The 21529-nt window shown below is 47.1% G+C and overlaps 1 protein-coding gene across 1 annotated transcript; it reads right to left on the bottom strand.

Annotated features, from left to right (window-relative positions):
• Positions 1–6042: 6042 nt before the first annotated feature.
• On the bottom strand, positions 6043–7283 carry LOC109760890 (uncharacterized). The gene has a single exon (XM_020319687.4). The coding sequence runs from the start codon at positions 6936–6938 to the stop codon at positions 6399–6401; it is 540 nt and encodes a 179-aa protein (XP_020175276.1). The 5' UTR covers positions 6939–7283; the 3' UTR covers positions 6043–6398.
• Between the last annotated feature and the right edge of the window lie 14246 nt (positions 7284–21529).

Genomic DNA, 21529 nt, shown 5'->3' with positions numbered 1-21529 from the left:
TTTAGTTGCGTGTAGGCCAAAAGCTTTGCCAAAGTTTCATGTACTACGTAGGTATGTAGCCCCCTGTTGGGGAGCGAGACGCGCGAGGCGGGAGCGCCATCGCCGGAGCGGCGCCATGCCGCGTCTCGTCATGGGCGACGGTACGCGTGGCGCGCCCGGCGGCGCAAAGTTGACGGACTTCACGTGGCCGGCTGCATGGGCTGCCGTACGTAGCTTGCTAGATACGTGTAGGTTCAGTGAACGGCCGCGGTTTCTTTGTGTGTGCGCATGGTTCCGTCATCGTCGGTTGCTGAACGTAAAGCATCGTGGGAGTCTCGCTGCATCTGTTGGCTCACCCCCTAAAACCAGACATGAATCGTGCATGGACACGTCCGCCCAGTACTGCATGCGTGTACCTTCCGTTTGGTGCGAAAGTTTTAACGCGGGACGGTGATACAAAAGATCATGTGAGAATGCTCCTTATACGAGTGAACTGAAGTCATGTTTTAACCATGAGGGTTGAAGAGCTGCGCATGGATGCATGAAAAATCTACCAGAGTTTCAGTGTAAAGAACAACTTCCAACCAGAGAAGCATACCGGGCTTTGGAAGCATGCATGCCCATGCCCGGAACTTTTCTTGTCAAGCTTGTGTGCACATGGAAACCAGCTAACACAGAAGCCCCATCAAAGGTTGTCGTGTACTCCTTAGAAACGACAAGCCGTTTTACGACCCTATCCATTAATCCATTATGCCTAGAAACTTGCATTTTGTACTGTGGGTGGAATAGAGTACGGCGTTTCACTATTCTAACCATTCCAGCGGTCGTGCCCGTCTACTAACCACAGGATTGCACCACCACTCATCACACGATCGACGGCTCTCTCCTCTCCACGAGATCGATCCTAGTTTCGGAGGTCAGTCCAAACAAGAACCAGGTGCTTGCCGGGAGCAGAATCATGCATGCGGCGCCAAGGACGCCGAAGGAGACAAACGACACCATTTCCCAGGAGTCCAGGACCATGCATGAAACGCTCCCACCAATCGAGCGGAGAGGCGCCGTGCATGCGCGCGACCACGACGAACCGCGTCGGGTGGCGCCGCGCACATGCACGCCGCGGTGCACGGGCCGTGGGGCGCCACTCGCGCTGCACGACGGGCACTTGGTCTTGTCTGCCCGGCCGGGCCAATAATCCCCAGGGGTTTTCCCACGCACCAAACCGACAGATCCGATCCCGTCATCCCGATCCTCGTGGCCTGTCGCGAGGCCCGTTGCTCCGGCTAGCGCCTTCGCCACAGCAGCACTTCCTCGAATGTTCGTTGGAGGAAGGTGAGCTCGACTTCGACCGATAGACCGATGCACACGCCACGGTGGTTGCGGAGAAGCATGGTAGATCTTGTCGCCGGAGCGTCGGGCCGGAGGGCGGCAGGGGGAATCTTTGGACGGCAGTACGGCCGCGGATCTCAACGTGGCCATATGCGCTCAGGGTGTATAATAATCGCGTTTGGTACGGGGGGTGATTAGCCCACGCAAATCGACAGTTGCATTGTCAATTGTATTTGTAGTTATGGTATGGCAGTGGGTATCTAGGTCCTGGGTTGGTCATCCGCTGCTGGTTTTGCTTCAGCGAGGATTAAGAAATGCTCGAGCCCCGTTCATCTCGGAAAAATGGTGGTTGATCCACATGAGTTTGACAATTTACCAGAATGCTTATTTCAATGTCGTCTTCAAGATTTATTTTCTTACTTTTTTCTTGGTAATTTTATTTTGGGGCCAAATGTGAGCCAAAATTGTAGTTTAAAAAGAAAAGTCGTTTCCCCTAAAAAAAGTCGAAGTTTCAGTCAATTTGTTGAGCTGAACAAGTTAAAATTTTCCCAAAATATATAATACAAAATTTTCGATTTACTGCATTTTCTTCAGAAAATATTGTGGCACTTTAATATTGAGCTAAAGATTGGACATAGTTTAGTTGCACTTTAGACAGCATTCCGGACATTTTCCAATTTTTTTGGTAGAAATGTTCTTTCTGTCATTGAATAAAACATTTTGGTTTGTACCGATTCAAGGCATCAAAAAGGAAAACCCCGGAAGAAGCCAATCTTTGCAATGTTGTGGCTTGTTGGTGGTCCAGAGTGTTAGAAACAATATCAAAACTCAAGCGAATTAATATGAAATATTTGAGTTATGTGACAAATTCACCCACGGGTCATTGTTTTCTAATGAAAAATCTAGTAGTTGTGGTTTTGTGCCACCGTAGCCACAAGCAGTTATGGTTTATGATATTTTTTCTAACATCTATTTAAGATGCTAAGCTCCCTAGATTTCAAGCCTCTTGGTGCATCAGGAGATGTGGATCGCTGTTGGCCTTGCCTGTAAGGGCGTACGTCGCTGGTTGAGAGAAATGCACACCTATTTTCCATTTATAAGAAGCTATTGTTTGGTTTTTATTTTCATTGTTCCTATGTTTCAATATCAGTCTTTATAGTTTTTCTTTTGAATTTTCCTTGTTTTTACCTCTTTTCATGTTTTTTCATTTTTCTTCTCTATTTTATTTTTTATATTTTAATTCATGAAAAAATACGTGAACATTTAAAAAAATATGTGTTTTCTTTTTGAAATTCATGAAGATTTTTTAATTTTGTGAATATTTTTATAGTAAGTGCACATTTTTAAATTTGTGAACCTTTTTCTTAAAAGTCATGAACATTGTTTGAAATCCATGAATATTTTCAAAATTCATAGTTTTCTTATTCACAATATTCTTTGAAATCAACAAACATCTTTTCATTTATCTGAAAAATACAAATAAAAATTTCGATGGCTGATGTTTTCTAAGCTAGCAGGCAGTGACCAGCCCCTTGTCGATTTGAGCAGGCAATGACAAGGACGATGCAAGATACTCGTTAAAACACGTCCGTTTGTGTGTGTGGTCAACCGGGGAAGCTTCGAGCAATTGTGTCTAATTAAATAGCCAATGCGAAGTACTCTCTCCGTTCCTAAATATTTGTCTTTCTAGATATTTCAACAAATGACTACATACGGAGCAAAATGAGTAAATCTGCACTCTAAAATGTGTCTGCATACATCCGTATATGGCAGTCTGTTTGAAATGTCTAGAAAGACAAATATTTAGGAATGGAGGGAGTACTGTATAAAATGCATGGAGAGGAGACAACATATCGATGAGAAGCCACGAGGAAGAAATGACATGTTTCTAGTTTGCTACTCTGCTAACACTGCAAAGATTATAATTTATGGAAACAAATAATCTTTTTGTCGAGCCAATCTTGTCTGTATTTGAACTGAACTGAATACTACACTAACTGCTCCTAAAAAAGTACTCCCTCTGTCCCAAAATATAAGAACGTTTTTGACACTAGTATAGTGTTAAAAACGTTCTTATATTGTGGGACGGAGGGAGTACCACACTAACATAAGCAAGTAGGCGAGGTGATACCGTCACACATTTCCGCCAACAATGCAGTTTCAACAACTGCAGCTCTATATCATGTTTTTTTTAGCTGTTTCTTCTTCTTTCTTGGTTACTAGGTTGGTTGGCTCCCTGGCCTATAGTAAAGATCTTAGTCACCCCGTTTCCAAAACAATAAAAAATCTTAATCACTGCTTCAGATAGTTAAATGAGCAAGGCAGTATTTTATCACTGAGATTCCTAGAGTAACTCTTGCTCAGGTAACATAGCATAGTGTTATTTTTACCGTGCTGTGAACTAGAGCAGAGACACACCCCTGATGCTAACAGGGAAGTAATGCCGCCAGTGACACAATTGGCATATACGCAGCGACGATTTCTCCAAGAACGCGTGTTCACGATTGTGCTCGCTCTGTTTTCATTATGGTTCGGGCCCTCGTCTCAGTTGCATCTAGATGTGGTTGACCACAGGACCTTCCTCTGCGTCCATTAGGTTTGAAGGTGTATACTGTACGTGTCCCTGGCTATAAACGTTTTGCACACCAAAAGTCTAGAAGGCCGTAAACTGCATGGTTGCATCCGTGGACGAGCTCGTCCAGCACACGTCCAAATTTGCAAGTGAACAACCTTCGGGTGCCCTTCAGCTGTACTGTCCAATAATGCCAAGTTGCCAACGAACCAAAAACAGTGCTGGTTAACTATCTATAGAACGAGCTTGCAAATCTGTTGGTTAGAAAGAAAAAGAAATAGTTTGTAGTGGATCTTACTATCCTTGATTGTGCGATCCCTTTGTCATGGGTAGGTCTCAATCATTTCCTTCGTGCTAATCGAATAAATAGCTTAGGTGAGATACCAATTATCATCGAAGTAGTATTAACTAAATACTGTAGCAGATACGCACACCAGCATAGACTGAATGCACGATCGGCAGCAGTGATTACGTTCCAGCGGAACGGGGCTGTGATGCGAATCGATCCAAACACCCATTTGGTATTTGGATCCAAACATCCATCAGGACGGGGCCATGCGGAGCACCACTAGTACCAGCAAGGTGAAAAGCACATGCCAAGGTGCAGCGCAGGTGACCCAGCAAAATGAAAAAGCGCAGCGCAAGTGTTGCAACATGCATCAAAGCAGCATGGTTTTTTAGGTGTGCATGAATGATCAATCCAACATCATGCATCCAATCCAATCCAATTGTCCTTGCTGTGGTTGCAACCGGTGTGTGATAATTGCTTGGCGGAATGCAAGGACGGCACCCAGGCTGGAAAGAAGGCCAGCAAATGGGGTGGCCACCGTGGGAGAGGGGGCCGGGACAGGACAGGATGCAGCGCGAGAGATATGGCGTTTTCTTCAGTGGAAAGAAAACGCACGTGTTTATTTCACTCTCTCGTAGTACCATGGCCTGCATCATGCGTTCAAGTTGCAGGTAGATGACAAGCTTGTGTGGCTCTTTGATAGAGTTAGGGCATCTCCGACGCTAACCCGTCAATTTTCTATCGCATCCGTCCGCCGACAGGGGAGGCCAATCCGTGGACACGGATGCAGGAGTCGGCCATCCAACCGTGTCCGCATACAATTCTAAGCAGATTTAAACAAACCGAATGAAATTCATGCAGATAAGTATGATGCGGACGTAATTTAACAGCAAACGGTAGAACAGTCGGCAATTTCCAATATATAAGTATGGGCAGGTATGTTGCAAGGTGGTGGGGGGGGGGGGGGGGGGGGGAGGAAAAAAAGGTATGTCCAATACAAGCTCTTCGATATGAAGGAGCCATAATAAAATTAAAAGGATTATGTCATCCAATGCTAGAAATAAGCAGCATGCTTGTACCTAATGTTGTGGCTGGGAAGCTTCCAAGATACCAGTGAAGGTTGTAAACTTCTAAAGATCTTTTCATTTCTTCGGATCCAAATATTCCAACATCAAAGAATGAGGATATCCATGCCAAGGCGTTTAGGAGCTTTTCATGGGTGAGAACTGAGTAAGGAGTGACTGTAAACAAAAATGACCCTCCTTTTTTTGAGTTAATTGAGTTCCACCATTCCCAATCAAAATCACAATCCCATAGAAAATGGTGGAACGTCTCCTCGGTGGCTTGGTTATAGAGAGTACAAGTGTAGTCATTCATGAAAAATCCTGTCATTTTGAGCATAGCTCTAGTATTTATTCTGTCGTGAAGGATGGGCTAGAAGAAATTTCATCTTGTGCTTAAGTCTGCTAATTTTTTTCAAATATTATTAAAGAGTTCACGAGCCTGGTTATTTTCCATAAATAGCTGTTGCATGTGCATGGAAGAATATACAATAGATGTTGTAGCGCATTTCAAAACATCTTTGCCAAGGTTGGTGTACATATATGTCTTCACACAATTTCAAGCAAATTCATACATACACAAATAACGGCACATCAAACACTATCTTCCATTTTCAATATTTTTCGCACACTTATTTTCTTATTTATTTTAGTTAACAAAAATAGTTTCTCCTATGTTTGCATTCTTGTGTTCCACCGGGCCATCCTCCGTGATCATTGGCTTGCAACTTGGAAGATTACTGCTGAATAATACAAACCTAAAAATGAGGGCACGTGCAATGAAGTTCAGGCCAGTAACCGATTACTCCACAAAATACACAAAATTCAGACACTTATTTTGAGACGGAAGGAGTATATTTTTTCATAGGTGCAATATTTACATTACATTGACATATCTGTATGTGCAATATTTATACAGTGCTTCTGACGTACTAACCGATTACGCCGAAGACACGACTAGTTCTACTTCTACCACTCTGAGTCTCTGACTCTGAGAAACTAACTCCACATATCCACAAGGATGTGCCGCGGCTATCTCCGCATCTTCGCCGTCCGATCTAGCATCAGCGGCCGGGCCAACGCCTCAGTCGCAGTCGCGGCCAGGCAAGGCAGGGCTATGTGCAAAAATGCCCCCCTTTTTTTTTCTGGCAGTCTCGTGTGCCCTGCACCTCTACTCGCTCTCCAGAATGGCGGTTAAGTCGGGCGAGAACCGCGGCGGTGACCTGCCGCCTCGGTACGCCACCCTCCGTTTCTGCGCCACCGTCGGCTTCACCGCGAACGTCGCCAAAGTGAACCTATCCTCGGCCGAGTAGTCCTCCTCGGACGGCGCGAACACGAGCGGCGCCACGGAGCCTCGCCGGCGCCGGCCGCCGGCTGATGAGGCAGTGGCGGCCTTGACGAGGGCGGCGCTGGCCTTGACGGCGAGCGATGCCACCTCCTCGGGGGCGAGGCGGCGGCGCAGCATGTCGCTCGGGAGCACGAAGTAGATCTGCCCCCGCCGGAGCGCCTCGCCGCTGGCCACCGCCGCGACGGAGCCCTCAAACCCCATCGCGTCGGCGTCGCAGACGAACCACTCCTGGTGCCCCACCTCCTCAAGCGCCAGCGCTGCCGTTGCGGGCGGCGAGTACTCCCGGAGCTCGCCGCTGGGGAGCACCACCCTCGCGGTCGCCGGGCCGTCGGCAGCCGCGTCGTACGAGACACACAGGCCCATTTCGTCTTGGTCGCCGCGTGTGTGCTGCTGCTGCTGCTAGCTTCTTGTCCTGCGCTTCTCTTGTTCGCGCTGTTGTTGTGGTAATGCAATGTGTGGTGTGGTTGCTGCCGGAGACGGCGATGGTATATATAGCGGAGCGGCTGAGCGGGGAGGCAGAGGGAGCGTTGTCGTGTAGCCGGGAGTCGGGGCAGCACAGCCTGGCTGGAGGTTTGTTGCGGCCAGCGAATGCCGTGGAGCCGTCAATTGGCTACCCGGTGAAGAAGATATTTATTCCGATCAAGTTAACGGTGAGCTCTGGCCAGCTAGCAAAATCCTACCCTCGCGGTTAAGTTGCACAACACACAAATACGTGCGTACAATCAAAGACGGCAATGCGTTCATCATGAAAAAAAAACATTCAGAAAACAATCCAACGGACAGCTCGTTACCTCTAGACTTAGCATCCTTGTGAAGAATTTGTCTTTAAAAAACGACGGCGGAAGATTTGTCTCATCCTTTAATTAAGAAGAGAATAGAGTTTACATCAAAAAAAAGAGAATAGAGTTTTGTTTTTCACATAAGCTCAAGAGCCTGAATTACACACAAAAATCATTCTCCCAGTATTAATCAGCCCAATTTCTTGCACCCGGTTACCCAAAGCTTAGCCTCACATTTGATGGAAATGCAACATGGGATTGGTGATGAAGTGCTCTTGTGCCAGAAGACACGGGTGTTTCTTTAGTTCCAAATAGTGCAAGTAATAAGAATGGTGAGGTTAGGTAGGCCATAGGATGCTCTTTACCGGAAGGGTTGACCCACCATTCTTTAAGCGAGAGCTCCAAGGTAAAAATCGTTATAGCAACTTAGCAAGCTACTCTGACAAGATCACATGGTCAATACAAGAACAAACTACTATTTTGATGGACCGGATATGTTTTTTCAATAATTCCTTTTTAGATACTTTTCAAATAACTCTATGTCCTTGAGTAGTACTCCCTCCTTTCGGAATTACTCGTCCAAGAAATGAATGTATCTAGATGTATTTTAGTTGTAGATACATCCATTTTTGTGACAAGTAATTCCGAACGGAGGGAGTAACTTCTATTGTTTTTCACAGTTGGACCCCATGGAAGGTTATGTGGTTGTATGGGAAAAATAACTTAAGTGCTAGGATACTTCCAGAAAATGACTGAATTGGCACCATTGTATGGTTGCCATCAAACATCTTGCTTTTTTTTCCTGCGGGGCCATCAATATCTTGTTCACATTGTGCTATTACGAATTTAAACTCTTCATATTCTTATGAAATTAAGTGAATACAATGAGGTGTCTTTAGAAAATGTTTTTAGATTAATTGTCCCCGCGACACACATAGATTGTCAAATGTGAAAATCCGAAAGTAAAGGAAGCATTATAGTAGCTGATAAACACATGACCTTCGATAGATTAAAGTGGAACAATTATCAAGTTGTAAAACATTTTTTCTGAAATCGCGTCAGTAGTGCTAGAGATGATCTATCTCCATTAATTACATGTCTATGGCATTTCTCATAGTACTAGATTAAGAATAAATAGTATAACAATTCACATGTATATTATTGCTTAGTACCTGCCACAGGATTGGCGATGGAGATTAGCGATGTGATATAGTAGACTCTATCAACTATGACCAGGTTTATTTTTCTTCCTAAAGTATAAAACATGATAAGCATATCCTTAAATATAAATGTGGTTAGATTTAATTTTCTTCCAACTCAATGCACGTAGACCGAGGATATGGTGGTGAGATCTAGCATAAGCCAACACAAAAAAATTGAAAAAAGAAGAAAAATGAAAAGGGTACGGAGATTAATTGAAAATAAACTATTTTTGTAAATGGAAAAACACCATACTCCATTTAAAAGCAGAAAACATAATGAAAAAATCTACATATTTTGCAAAAATAATGCGAATGCTGGAAAAAATCTAATAAAATCTATACTGTTATGGAAAAATCAATGGAAAATTGCAGACGATTTAGAATGTTAATAGAAAATCCCCATATTTCCTGATTTCCCATGGATATTCATTAGTTTATTGCCTCCTTTTTTTTAACACTTTTCCATAATTTGTTGAATCCCTGGTTTGGCTCGAAAGTTTCATTTTAAAAATAAATTCCCAAATGGTAGACAAATTTTTGTTTTCATTCTCCTAAACTTCTTTTCTTTGATTTTTTTATTAGTTGGGCTATAAAGTGTGTCAAAATCCCAAAATGACCTAATCAAACCCCTTTAAGTCGGCGAGGACCAAGTTTTTTTTTAAGTTGAGTGGGTTTGTGTAATTTTAGAGTTAGATGAAAAAACTGTTGCAGGCAAGCAGCAAGGGACTTTTGTAATAACAATTTTAGTAGTTTGAATTGAACAATCCATGAATTTGGTACTACTACCTCCATTCGAGTTTGTTAGGCAAGAGAGCCATGTCAGTAAAATCAAGACAATGAGTAATTTGTCAGAACTTAATCCACCTCTTTCGCCGACACCCACACATTGGTGACTTTTGAGCTTTGCTGACGGACTTTGCATACAAGTCTATATTGGATCTTTATTGTGTACAAGGTAATCAGACCCTGGTATTTCAGGAATTTCATTAGTTGTATGAATGGCCTTGCAAACCTCAACGGAGAGAAAGTACCTTTCTCGTCGAAACGATAAGAGCTTAGCTGCGTGCACGATACGAGCGTGAAGCAGAAGCTTCTGGAAATATCCCCTCTCGTCGTTTGCGTCACTGACCTTTTTTCAGTTGCGTGTAGGCCAAAAGCCTTGCCAAAGTTTTCATGCACGTAGGCATGTAGCCCCCTGTTCGGGAGCGAGACGCGCGAGGTGGGAGCTCCGGAGCGGCGCCATGCCGCGTCTCGTCATGGGCCACGGTACGCGTGGCGCGCCGGCGGAGCAAAGTCGACGGACTTCACGTCGCCGCATGGGCCGTAGCTTGCTATACGAGTAGGTTCAGTGAACGGCCGCGGTTTGTTTGTGTGCATTCATGGTTCCGTCATCGTCCGTTGGTGAGCGTAATAAAGTGTGGTGGACTCTCGCTGCATCAGTTGGGTCAGCTCCTAAAACCAGACATGAATCGTGCGTGGTCACATGGTCATGGAAACGTCCAAACAGTACTACGGTAGTATAGTTTGCATGCATGCCCGATTTTAAACGTGACTAGGATACGTGATCATGTAGAAGAAGACATGATGTTTTATCTTTGAGATTTGATGAAGAATCACGCATGCATGTAAATCTACGGGAGTTTCAGTTTAAAGAAGAACGGCAAACCACGGAGGCGTGCCCGGAAGCATTATTGTCCATAGTATTCGAAAGAGTGAAGTCTATTTCAAACCTTGAAGTTGTAGAGCTTGTTGAAAACAAACCCTCACCTTCAAATCCCTGAAGTCTATACCCTGTACTTATTTATCCCGGTCAATCTTGACCCTGGTCCTGTTTGCCGCACCGGGAAAAGATCCATCCCGCCCGGGATTAAAGTCTACCTCTCACTTACATCTCTACCCCACATGTCAGAGCCATCCTCCATCCGCACCCCGTCCCATCTCCCTCCTGAAATCAGTGCAGGTGCCTGGACGCCAGCAACGCGGCGGAGCAGCGACGCGCGCCTCGGGGGTCTTCCACGGACAGGGGCGTGTAGTGCGCGCGCACGCCCTGGGCGCCGTGGCAGGCAGTCACCATCAGCACTGCCATGGGTGTCGCGGTGCGGCAGCCGAGTGAATGCCTCGCGAAGACGAGTTGTGTAGCCCGCGAAGACGAGCTGAGTACCCTGAGAAGACCAGCTTGCAGTCGCACACTTGCTGGCCCAGCAGGTCCCGCAGCGTCATCCTCGCTGTCCGCGGCCTCAACCTCTGCACATGAGCGGCCGTAGTCCATGGCCGCCACGCTCGCAGACGGGAAGCTGCAGATGCAGAGTGCCACGGACGCGGTCAGCCCATCCTGAGCGGCCACGCGCTGGTCTCTGGGATATATGTCTCCGTAGCCAGTGGCGGAGCTTGGGCTGAATTTGTGGAGGGGCAAATGAGCTGGAGGGGCAAGAAACATGACTTTAGACTGGGACATATGCTAGCTTTCTCATGGGTTGGGGTCCGTAGCACACGTCGCAGATGATGGTGACTTACAAGTCACCGGAGTGCCCCACTAAGAAACATCACATATTAATTCCTGCGTGCCTGAGGTCTGCGCATATTCGATCATATCAATCAATCAGGCCAAGATCGATTAAGTTGGTTACCACATATATGAGCGTTTGGTGCTAGATCGTTTAGCTACTACTTATCCAGGCACATCGGGCAAAACGGAATCAATCGGCCGGGGCAGTTGAGCCTCCGGCTGGCGCGCGCGCGTTCGCGCCGGAGCTTGTCCTCCGCATTACCTAATACGGCCAGCCGCGACAAGGTCCTATACGTGCTCCTCGCTAAGGGCCTCGTCTCAACCGCGGCGGCTCGACTGGCAGATGCGCGCGGCATGATTTGCAACTAGCCCGTCACGATACTCGAAGACACAGCTGCCGCAGTTTCTTGGAGAGAGATTAGGGATGAATATGACATGTGGGTCCATGCAGTCAGTGAGATTAAGAGTGCGATCCTGGCCGGGATAGCTGGTTTCCCAGCGCGCCAAACTGGTACAGAAAGGTTCGGGGTTGAGATTGACCGGTATCAATGACTACAGGATACATACTTCAGGAATTTAAAGGTCAGGGTTTATTTATGACCAGCTCTATGACCTTAAGGTTTAAAATAGACTTCACTGGTATTCGAAAGCATGCATGCAAGCGCGCGATCAACGGACCTCGCCGCTCCACGGACTCGATGGCAGATCAGTCCAAACAAGGAGCGCGCGATCATGCAGACGTCGCCAAGAACGCCAAAGAGACAAACGGCACCATTTCCCAGGACCATGCATGCATGCATGAACACTCCCACCAATCGAGCGGAGAGGGAGAGGCAGGGTAGTTAAACCGGCACGGCCAGCCAGCGAGGTACGTCGCGCGTGGCGCTGTGCATGCACGCGACGACGACGAGCCGCTCGCCGCCTTCGGCCACGTCGGGTGGCGCGGCGCACATGTATGCCGCGCTGCCCGGACAGTGGGGCGCCACCCTCGCTGCACGACGGGCCACTTGGTCTGGTCGCCCGGCCGAGCCAATAATTCCAGGGGGGTTCCCACGCACCAAACAGACACATCCGATCCCGAGCGTCGTGGCCTGGCGCGCCGCCCGTTGCTCCATCGCCTCTCCGCTCTCCGGCCCTGCGGAGCAGAGCTTCCTTGGACTTTCGCTGGAGGAAGGTGAGCTCGACTTCGCCCGATAGACCGATGAGCACGCCATGGTGGTTGCAGAGAGGGTGTGCTGTGTAGATCTTGTCGCCGGCTCGTCGGGCCGGAGGGCGGCATGGCGAATCTTCGGACGGCAGGCCGGCCGCGGATCTCAACGTGGCCATATGTGTCCGTGCACAGTAAGCGTCGAGTTGTACTGTCGATAGTATTAGGCCTTGTACAATGAAAGATGCTTAGGAAGGTGCTGAGAAAAATAAACTGAATTTTTCTGAAGCACCGATGCCTATTTTTATAGGAGGGACGCTTAGTTAAGCGTCTATTTTGTACAAATAAGTATTGATGCTTAAGAAAATTCTGGTTTATTTCTCTAAGCACCTCTTCTAAGCACCTTCCATTGCATGGTTCTAGGTGCTGGGTTTGCTGGTTTTGTTTCAGCTAGGTTTAAGTAATGTTGGAGCCCCGTTGATCTCGGCCAAATGGTGCTAGTACTGTGCAAGTTTAGTACGGCTGGAAACAGAATAGAAGCCAGTGGCACCAAATGGGTTGACTTGACTACTCAACGGTGCTCGATGCATTGTGTCAACCTGTCTGGTGGGTGCGTATTTGTTCTATTTTTTCTTGTCTGCTTCGAATATTTTATCAACTTAGTTAGATGTAATGTTTGTTACGATGACTGTGCTTAACATGGAGCAAATATCACGACACCGCAGCTATTATCGCTAGGGTTTCACGAAACCATAACTGTAGGAAATACTTATGTGTGGCTTGCAACATTTTATCTATACTACATAATTCCTGGAATATGTTTACCTCGATATGGAATTTATCGATGCACTTGAATATTGCTTGGAATACATGAATGGAATATAGTTCATGGAAGCCGGTACGTATATGCTGGAGACAGTATTTATTAATGCTGCAATATTTATTATACTAATGTATATTTTGCCCGGGCACAACATATTATGAAATGCCAGGTTGTTCATGGGATTGGCTCCATGAATTGGTAAAGCCTGTGAATTTGAATTGTAATTCAAATTCAGCGTGCGACTCACACGTACGTGCTTATGGGACAGTTTGCAGATGAAACTCCTTGATGGTTACTAATGATCGTGGTTGGTTAAGTTAACATGCAGTCTTCGTTTAAACAGATTTTATCTGAACATATATCTGCAGTTTATACAGTTTAAAATTAACTGGAATAGCACTATATAAAGGTCCCTAACCCCTAGCCTCAATTGATCATTGTGAGCGGAACCACGCAAAAGGATCGAGGAATAGGGGTTAGACCGTGTGCGTATATTTCTTACAATAACTTAAAAAATTATCGAGTTGTTTCACAGGATCCATTTTTTAATTAGAATATTTGACACTATTTCTAACTAGGGTTTCCTCGCATCCCGCCGGCTCCACCGCCGATCTACCTCCTTCTATGGCCTTAAGGCCAAGGAGGCGCGGTAGATTCTGGTCCTTGCCAGCGAGAGAACTCCTGCTTCTCTTTTAGATGTTTTTCGTAATCTGTTTAGGGTTTGTGTCCTCTTAGGAGGCGAGCCGGCGGTGGCTCCTTGAAGATGAAATAAGGTTCTCCCCGCCTTGCCCCCGCCCCGGTAGTGAGTCCAGTGTCGTCGAAGGGCGTGTGGAGGTGTGTCTCCGGCAGGTCTCGTGTGATTTGGTTGGTGTTTGCCTTTGGTAGATCTTCGTAGATTCGGTCTTTGTTGTCTGTGTTCATGTGTCTATGGGTTGGATCCTTACGATCTACACTTTTCTTCATCAAGGACGGTTTCTATTCTGGTGCATTGTTCTTTGCGGGCCTTAGGACAGTGACTTTCCAACTGTCTACTACAAGAAGATTTGCTCGACTCCGGTGAGGGAGGGGTGGTGATGGCGGCACGCCTTCTGCTCGTTCCAGTGCTTGTAGCCGTTGCTACGTGATCTATGGACATGGATGTAATTTTTGTTCTGATGTTCTTTATACTATCCGGAAAAAAATGTCGCCCCGCTTTATATATAAAGCAAACCACCAGAGTCATAAGGCCCAACAAATCAACAAGGTTCATGCCGCATACACACGCACAAACACACATGGTAGCACACACAAGTCCAGACGGGGTTGTGCTGAGGACACAGCTCAACAAGCACTAAATAAAAGACAAAAAACACAACAAGCGGCTCATGCGTCACTGACCTTTTTTCAGTTGCGTGTAGGCCAAAAGCCTCGCCAAAGTTTTCATGCACGTAGGCATGTAGCCCCCTGTTCGGGAGCGAGACGCCATCGCCGGAGCGGCGCCATGCCGTGTCTCGTCATGGGCCACGGTACGCGTGGCGCGCCGGCGGAGCAAAGTTGACGGACTTCAGGTGGCCGCATGGGCCGTAGCTTGCTGTACGTGTAGGTTCAGTGAACGGCCGAGGTTTGTTTGTGTGCATTCATATGGTTCCGTCATCGTCCGTTGGCGAACGTAATAAAGTGTGGTGGACTCTCGCTGCATCAGTTGGCTCACCCCTAAAAAACCAGACATGAATCGTGCGTGGACGCATGGACACGTCCAAAGAGTACTACGGTAGTTTGCATGCATGCGTGTACCTTTGGGTTGGTGCCCAATATTATACATGATCATGTAGAAGACATGATGTTTTAACTTTGAGATTAGAAGGATCATGCATGCGTGCAAATCTACGGGAGTTTCACAATTTAATGAACAACGTCAAACCACGGAGCCATGCCCGAAAGCATTATTGTCCATAGTATTCGAAAGCATGCATGCAAGCCCGGAACTTTTCTTGTCTATAGTGGTTCACAGTACTTGTGTGCATATGGAAACCAGCTGACATGCATTACTAGACTAGAAGCCCCATCATAGGTTGTCGTGTATCGTATCAGAAAACACTCGATTAGCGATATGCGTACTCCATATATGCATAGAAACGACAAGCTGTTTCATGACCAAAATCCATCTCTGCACCCAAGCTCATCTGCACTGCACCTGCGCTGACAAAAAAGATCAAAACATATACTAAAAAAGACAAATTCGGGTTCTGTAAAAAAATGTTTACTGTTCAGATACTGTTTTGGCCCATTTTGTCTTTTTTGCTGAGAGCTACTCAGAAGTCCAAATGACTTGAAATTTGAAGCAGGCCTTAGGGCATGTACAATGGTCAGACAGCAGTTGTCTGTAGTACTCTGCCATATCATCTCTAGACAGGGCTAATGACAACTGCTACAACGCGACGTCTGTTTAGGTGACTATACAATTAGCAGGGTGTGATTACGGAGGCAAGAAACACTATAGGGCAATTCTTGTCCCGCATGCATCCATTCTAATCCTCGAAAGAATTATTCCAATCTACCAAAACCATCAGGCATGTCATGGGTGCACTGTGGAGTCATCCAAACATAGAGATAGCTGGACTTTGCTTTAAAGAGCGGCAGCCAGAAGCTCTGCACTTCGGCCATGGTGAACACGAAGGAGATCTGGGCGCTAGTGGCATGTATGCCGGACGAGATGCGGGCCTGCGGCGGATTCGCGAACGTCCGCTAAGCTCTGGTGGCGGCCCCGGCGAATGGCCACAGCCTGCCGCCGGCCGGCTGCTCACATCATCTTCCCTCCTCATTCCTCAAGACTGAAGGACTGTCTCACCACCGGCGACAGTGACAGGAGCTCCACATCGATGATCATATCGCTCCTCAGCGGTATTGGAATTCAAATATTGGATCGTCCGTGAAGGTGAGAATACGAGAGTGCAGACTGCAGACAGCCTCGGTACAACGGGAAAAGGCCGTCGATAGCGGGCGAGATTTCAGCGCTATCGACCGTCTGTAATTCTACCGACGGACCAATTCTCTCTCCTATTTCTCTTTCCTCCACATAATCAAATATCCTAGTTGGCACCTGTTATAGACGGCTGATTGTACAGCGTTGTACATGCCCTCACGCATCAAATTGTCTAACGCATAATTTTTTTGTATTTTTTATATTGTTTTGAATTTTATACGAACTTTTTCTAACCGGGTGTAGGTGAAGGTGAGGTTGGGCAGCGAAACACCCTACTCGTTTCACGACCCTATCCATATGCATAGAAACTTGCACTTGTACGGTGCGTGGAATAGAATACTTCGTTCACTGTTCTAACCAGCCTCATGAACGTGCCCGTCTCTGAACCACAGGATGCTTAATCAACGGACCTCACCGCTCCACGGAATCGATCGCAGATCAGTCCAAACAAGGACCAGGTGTTTCTTCGGAGCGCGAGATCATGCAGGCGTCGCCAAGAACGCCAAAGGAGACAAACGACACCATTTTCAAGGACCATGCATGCATGAACAATCCCACCAATCGAGCAGAGAGGCAGGGTAGTTAAACCGGCCCGGCCAGCCAGCGAGGTACGTCGCGCGTGGCGCCGTGCATGCACGCGACGGCGACGAGCCGCTCGCCGGCTTCGGCCACGTTGGGTGGCGCCGCGCACATGCATGCCGCGCTGCCCGGACAGTCGGGCGCCACCCGCGCTGCATGACGAGCCACTTGGTCTGGTCGCCCAGCTGAGCAAATAATTCCCAGGGGGGTTCCCACGCACCAAACAGACATATCCGAACCCCAGCGTCGTGGCCTGTCGCGCCGCCCGTTGCTCCATCGCCTCTGCGGCCGTGCAGCAGAGCTTCCTTGGACTTTCGCTGGAGGAAGGTGAGCTCGACTTCGCCGGTTTGCCCGATAGACCGATGCGCACGCCACGGTGGTTGCAGAGAGGGTGTGCTGTATAGATCTTGTCGCCGGCGCGTCGGGCCGGAGGGCGGCATGCCGAATCTTTGGACGGCAGGCCGGCCGCGGATCTCAACGTGGCCATATGTGTCCGTGCACCGTAAGCGTCGAGTTGTACTGTCGATAGTATGAGTGGTATAGCATGGTTCTAGGTGCTGGGTTTGCTGGTTTTGCTTCAGCTAGGTTTAAGTAATGTTCGAGCCCCATTGATCTCGGGAAAATGGTGCTAGTACCGTGCAAGTTTAGTACGGCTGGAAACAGAATAGAGGCCAGTGGCACCAAATGGGTTGACTTTGACTACTCAACGGTGCTTGATGCATTGTGTCAACCTGTCTGGTGGGTACGTATTTGTTCTATTTTTTCTTGTCTCTTTCGAACATTTTATCAACTTAGTTAGATGTAATGTTTGTTACGATGAGTGTGCTTAACATGGAGCAAATATCACGACAATGCCACTATTATCAGTAGGGTTTCACAGAACAGTAATTTCAAAAAAATATCAAGTTGTTTCACAGGATCCAGTTTTCCTATTAGAATGTTCGACACTATTTCTAACTAGGGTTTCTTCGCGTCCTGCCTGCTCCACGACCGATCTAGCTCATCTTCTGTGGCCTTAGGGCCTATGGTGCCTCCCGGTCCTTGCCAGCGAGATGACTCCTGCATCTTTTATTAGGTGTTTTTGTCAGTTTGTTTAAGGTTTGTGTCCTTTTAGGAGGTGAGCCGGTGACGCCTCCTTGAAGTTGGAATAAGGTTTTCCCTTGTCTGCCCCCGCCCCAGTAATGAGTCTAGTGTTGTCGAAGGGCGTGTGGAAGTGTGTCTCCGGCGGATCTCGTGAGATTTGGTTGGTGTTTGTCTTTGGTAGATCTGCTTAGATTCGATCTCCGTTCGTTTGCTTTCGTGTGTATGAATTTGATCCTTACGATCTACGCTTCTCTTCATCGAGGACGGGAGCTGTTCTGGTGCACTGTTCTTTGGGTCTTAGCACAACGACTTTCCAACTGTTTACTATAAGAAGGTTTGGTCGACTCCGGTGAGTAGTGGCGTAGCCACATCAGAGACACGCCCCCGGCCAAGGTTGTTGCTACAGTGCTAAACAGTACCAAACCGTACTACTGTTGCTACAGGAAATGAAGCATGAAGTTGCTATGCCTCAGGCCACAGCCATGGTAGTCTAGGGCCTAGCTACGCCGCTGCCGGTGAGGGAGGGATGATGATAGCGGCGTGCCTTCTGCTTATTCCAGTTCTTATAGTCGTCGCTAGGTGGTCTACGAACATGGGTGCAATTTTTGTTCTGGTGTTCTTTATGTTGTCATGATGTTTGATGAATAGATCAAAGGTTTTTCCCCGCACAAAAATATGTAATATTTGGTACGATGAATGTCACGACACCACATATATTATGGTTGTTTCACAAAATCATAACTTTTTTATAAAATTATTGTAAAACCACAAATTTTAGGGCAAGTAATTTCACATAAACCAAATCTTTAGATTAAGATGTTTGACGCTATTTCTGACACTATAAACCCAATAGTTGGTCCGCTACATGGAAAAAGATTGATTTTGCCTTGGTCGGACCACCTTGAACCCGATTGGACACGTGCCAGAAATTCTTTGTATCAACAAAAACTCTACTATAATTTTTTTTGATTAAAAACTCTACTATAGTTGTGGTTTGCGACACCCTAGCCACAATAGTTATGGTTTTATGATTATTGCAACAAAAAAAGTTAATGTTTTATGATATTTGCTCTAACATATAAGGTAATTTCCCTAAATTTGTATTTACAGCTAGTAAAACCACCTAATTAATATTGCTTGACAATCTTATATTCTTTGTGTCAGATCACTGAGTGGCCTCGAACCACATCCACATGCCCCTTGCGCGTTTGAGTAGGCAATGACAAGGACGAAACAAGATGCCGATCTAGATCTTCCAAAAAGAATGTGTTCGATAAAATACGCCCGTTTCAGTGTGTGGTCACTGGTCACTTGGTCAGAAGGGAAGCTTCACAGCTTCAGGCGTTCGTCTCTGATTAGGATCATTTTCAAATCTGTTGTGCGGACTAAATGGCCAAATCGAAGTAGTATATACGGATTAGAAGGCAAGCGTAGGAGACAGCATACGGATGAGAGGCCATGAGGAAGAAATGGCATGTTCCTAGTTTGCTACTCTGCTAGGCGGTAGCACTGCAGAAAGTTCTAGTTTATGCAGATAAAGAATCGTTTTGTCGAACCAATCTTGTCTGTATTTGAACTGCTACTACTCCAAAATAATAATAGTAAACTTCTCTAGCATACCCCTTAAAATCGCAAACTGCAAAACTGAGATACGGGTTGAAAAAAAATGCATTTTAAGGGTTCATTTTAGTTGCGGCCGGACAGATATTGTAAAACAAACTGTAAAACTGGAATAAAGAACTCCTTCCTCCAGTCCGGCAGCTGCCGCCCCTTCCCCCAGCCGGCCGCACCGGCCACGCCGGTCGCATCCAACCCCCTTCGGCCGCGCCGCGTTGCCCGCCGCCCGTCGGCCGCACACCGCCCCTGTCGGTCGCGCCCCATCACCGCGCCGGCCGCGCCCAGCCTCGCCGGCCACGCCCCGTCGCCTCCGTCGTCCGCGCCCAGCCTTGCCGGCCACGCCCCGTCGCCTCCGTCATCCGCGCCCAGCCTTGCCGGCCACGCCCCGCCGTCCGCGCCTTACTCTATTGCCAGCCGAGTCGTGCCCCTTTGCCTGCCGCGCCGGGAGGATTCCGGCGGCCAGGCTGAGGTCATGGGAGGCCACGGCTATGTCGAGCTCGTCCAATTCGAACCGGCGGCGATCGATTGCGGCGCCTAGCGGCCTTTTCCGGTGTGCGGTGATGAATTCCGGCGAGTTTAGGGCGGATTCCGGCAAACTCCGCGGCGGCGTGTTTGCTCCGACGAGGTTTGACCGGTATACAGGGCCCCCTAGATTCGGCCTTCCAACCTCCAAAGATAAGGGTTTCGGGTGTACATTTGCGGTGGCCCTTAAAAATTTTACGGGTTAGACCACTTTTACGGTTTTTGCTCTGGACACTTTTTTCACCCAAAACAGTAAAACGCAAAAATTTTACGGGTTTGACCACTTATGCGGAGTCTGCTAGAGATGCTCTTAAGCAAGTAGCTGAGGTGATATCGTCACGCATTTCAATCGTCGACTATTCCATTGCTCCGCCAAATTAATACAGTTTCAACAACTACAGTTCTGTATGCTGTTTTGTAGCTGTTTTTTCTTGTTTCTTGATTACTGGGTTGGCTGGCTCCTTGGCCTGTTGTAAACATCTTTAGTCACTGCTTCAGATAGTTTAATTAGTCAGGCAGCATTTTATTACTGAGATTCCTAGTAATAAATTCTTGTTTTTACCGTCGTGTGAACTAGAGTGAAGAGAGACACATGATGCTAACACGGAAGTACTTGTACTGCTGGCAGTGACAACATTGAAATATACGCAACGGCGATTTTCTCAAAGAACGCGTATGAAAGGTGCTATGTTTTCATCATGTTACGGACCCGCGTTTCAGATGTGCATCTAGATGTGGTTGACCTGGTGGACATGCTCCATCCATTAGTTTTTGAAGGTGTACTACGTCCCTGGCTATAAACGTTTTGCACACCGAAAAATCTAGAATGTTGCGAAGAAATGCATGATTGCGTTCATGGACCAGCACGCCCAGCACACATCCAGATATGCAAATTGAACCACCATTGTGTGTCCTTTCAACAGTACATGCAAATATTAACGAGCTTGCAAATCGACATGTTCGTTAGAAAACAATAGTTTTACAGAGGATCTTACTATCCTTGATTGCGCGACCCCTTTGTCATGCGTAGGTCTCAATCATCTCCTTCGTGCTAATCGAAGAAAACAGTTTAGGTGAGATACCAAATATCGTCGAATTATTAAATACTAGGACGCACACCAGCAGTGCCCGAAATGCACGATCGCACTCAATAGTTACGTTCCAGCGGAGTAGAGCTGTGAAGCAAATCAATTCAAATCACACCCATTTGGATGTATCCAATGTCCAAGAGGGGGCAGTCTGGGGCCATGCATGGGGAAGCACTAGTACCAGGCTAGCTACCAGCAAGGCAAAAAGCGCATGCCAAGGTGCAGTGCAAGTGTTGCAACATGCATGAAACCAACAATTCTTTTAGGTGTGCATGAATCCAACATCATGCATCCAATTTGTCCTTGCTGTGGTTGCAACTTGCAACCGATCTGTGATAATCACTTGGCGGAATCAAAGGACACCGCCCAGGCTGGAAAGCCGGCCAACAAATGGGGAGGCCACCTTGTGTGTGTGTGTGTGTGTGTGAAAGAGAGAGAGGGCCGGGACAAAATGCAGCGCGACAGATCTGGCGTTTTCCCCAGGGGAAGAAAAACCACGTGTTTATTTGTGTCTCTCTCTCGTAGTACCATGGCCCGCATTATGCGTTCAAGTTGCAGGTAGACGATAAGCTTGTGTGGCCCTTGGTTATCCCTCGAACCGGCACCAACCAATAGTAAAACCACGTGTTTATTTCTCTCACTCGTA

Source organism: Aegilops tauschii, chromosome 5, assembly GCF_002575655.3.
Source record: "Aegilops tauschii subsp. strangulata cultivar AL8/78 chromosome 5, Aet v6.0, whole genome shotgun sequence".
NCBI classification, from domain to species: domain Eukaryota; kingdom Viridiplantae; phylum Streptophyta; class Magnoliopsida; order Poales; family Poaceae; genus Aegilops; species Aegilops tauschii.
This window is presented reverse-complemented; position numbering and strand designations above follow the sequence as displayed.

Bases quoted from the DNA above. Each gene is read 5' to 3' on its own strand.
- LOC109760890 (XM_020319687.4), bottom strand. From the start codon at position 6,938: ATGGGCCTGTGTGTCTCGTACGACGCGGCTGCCGACGGCCCGGCGACC.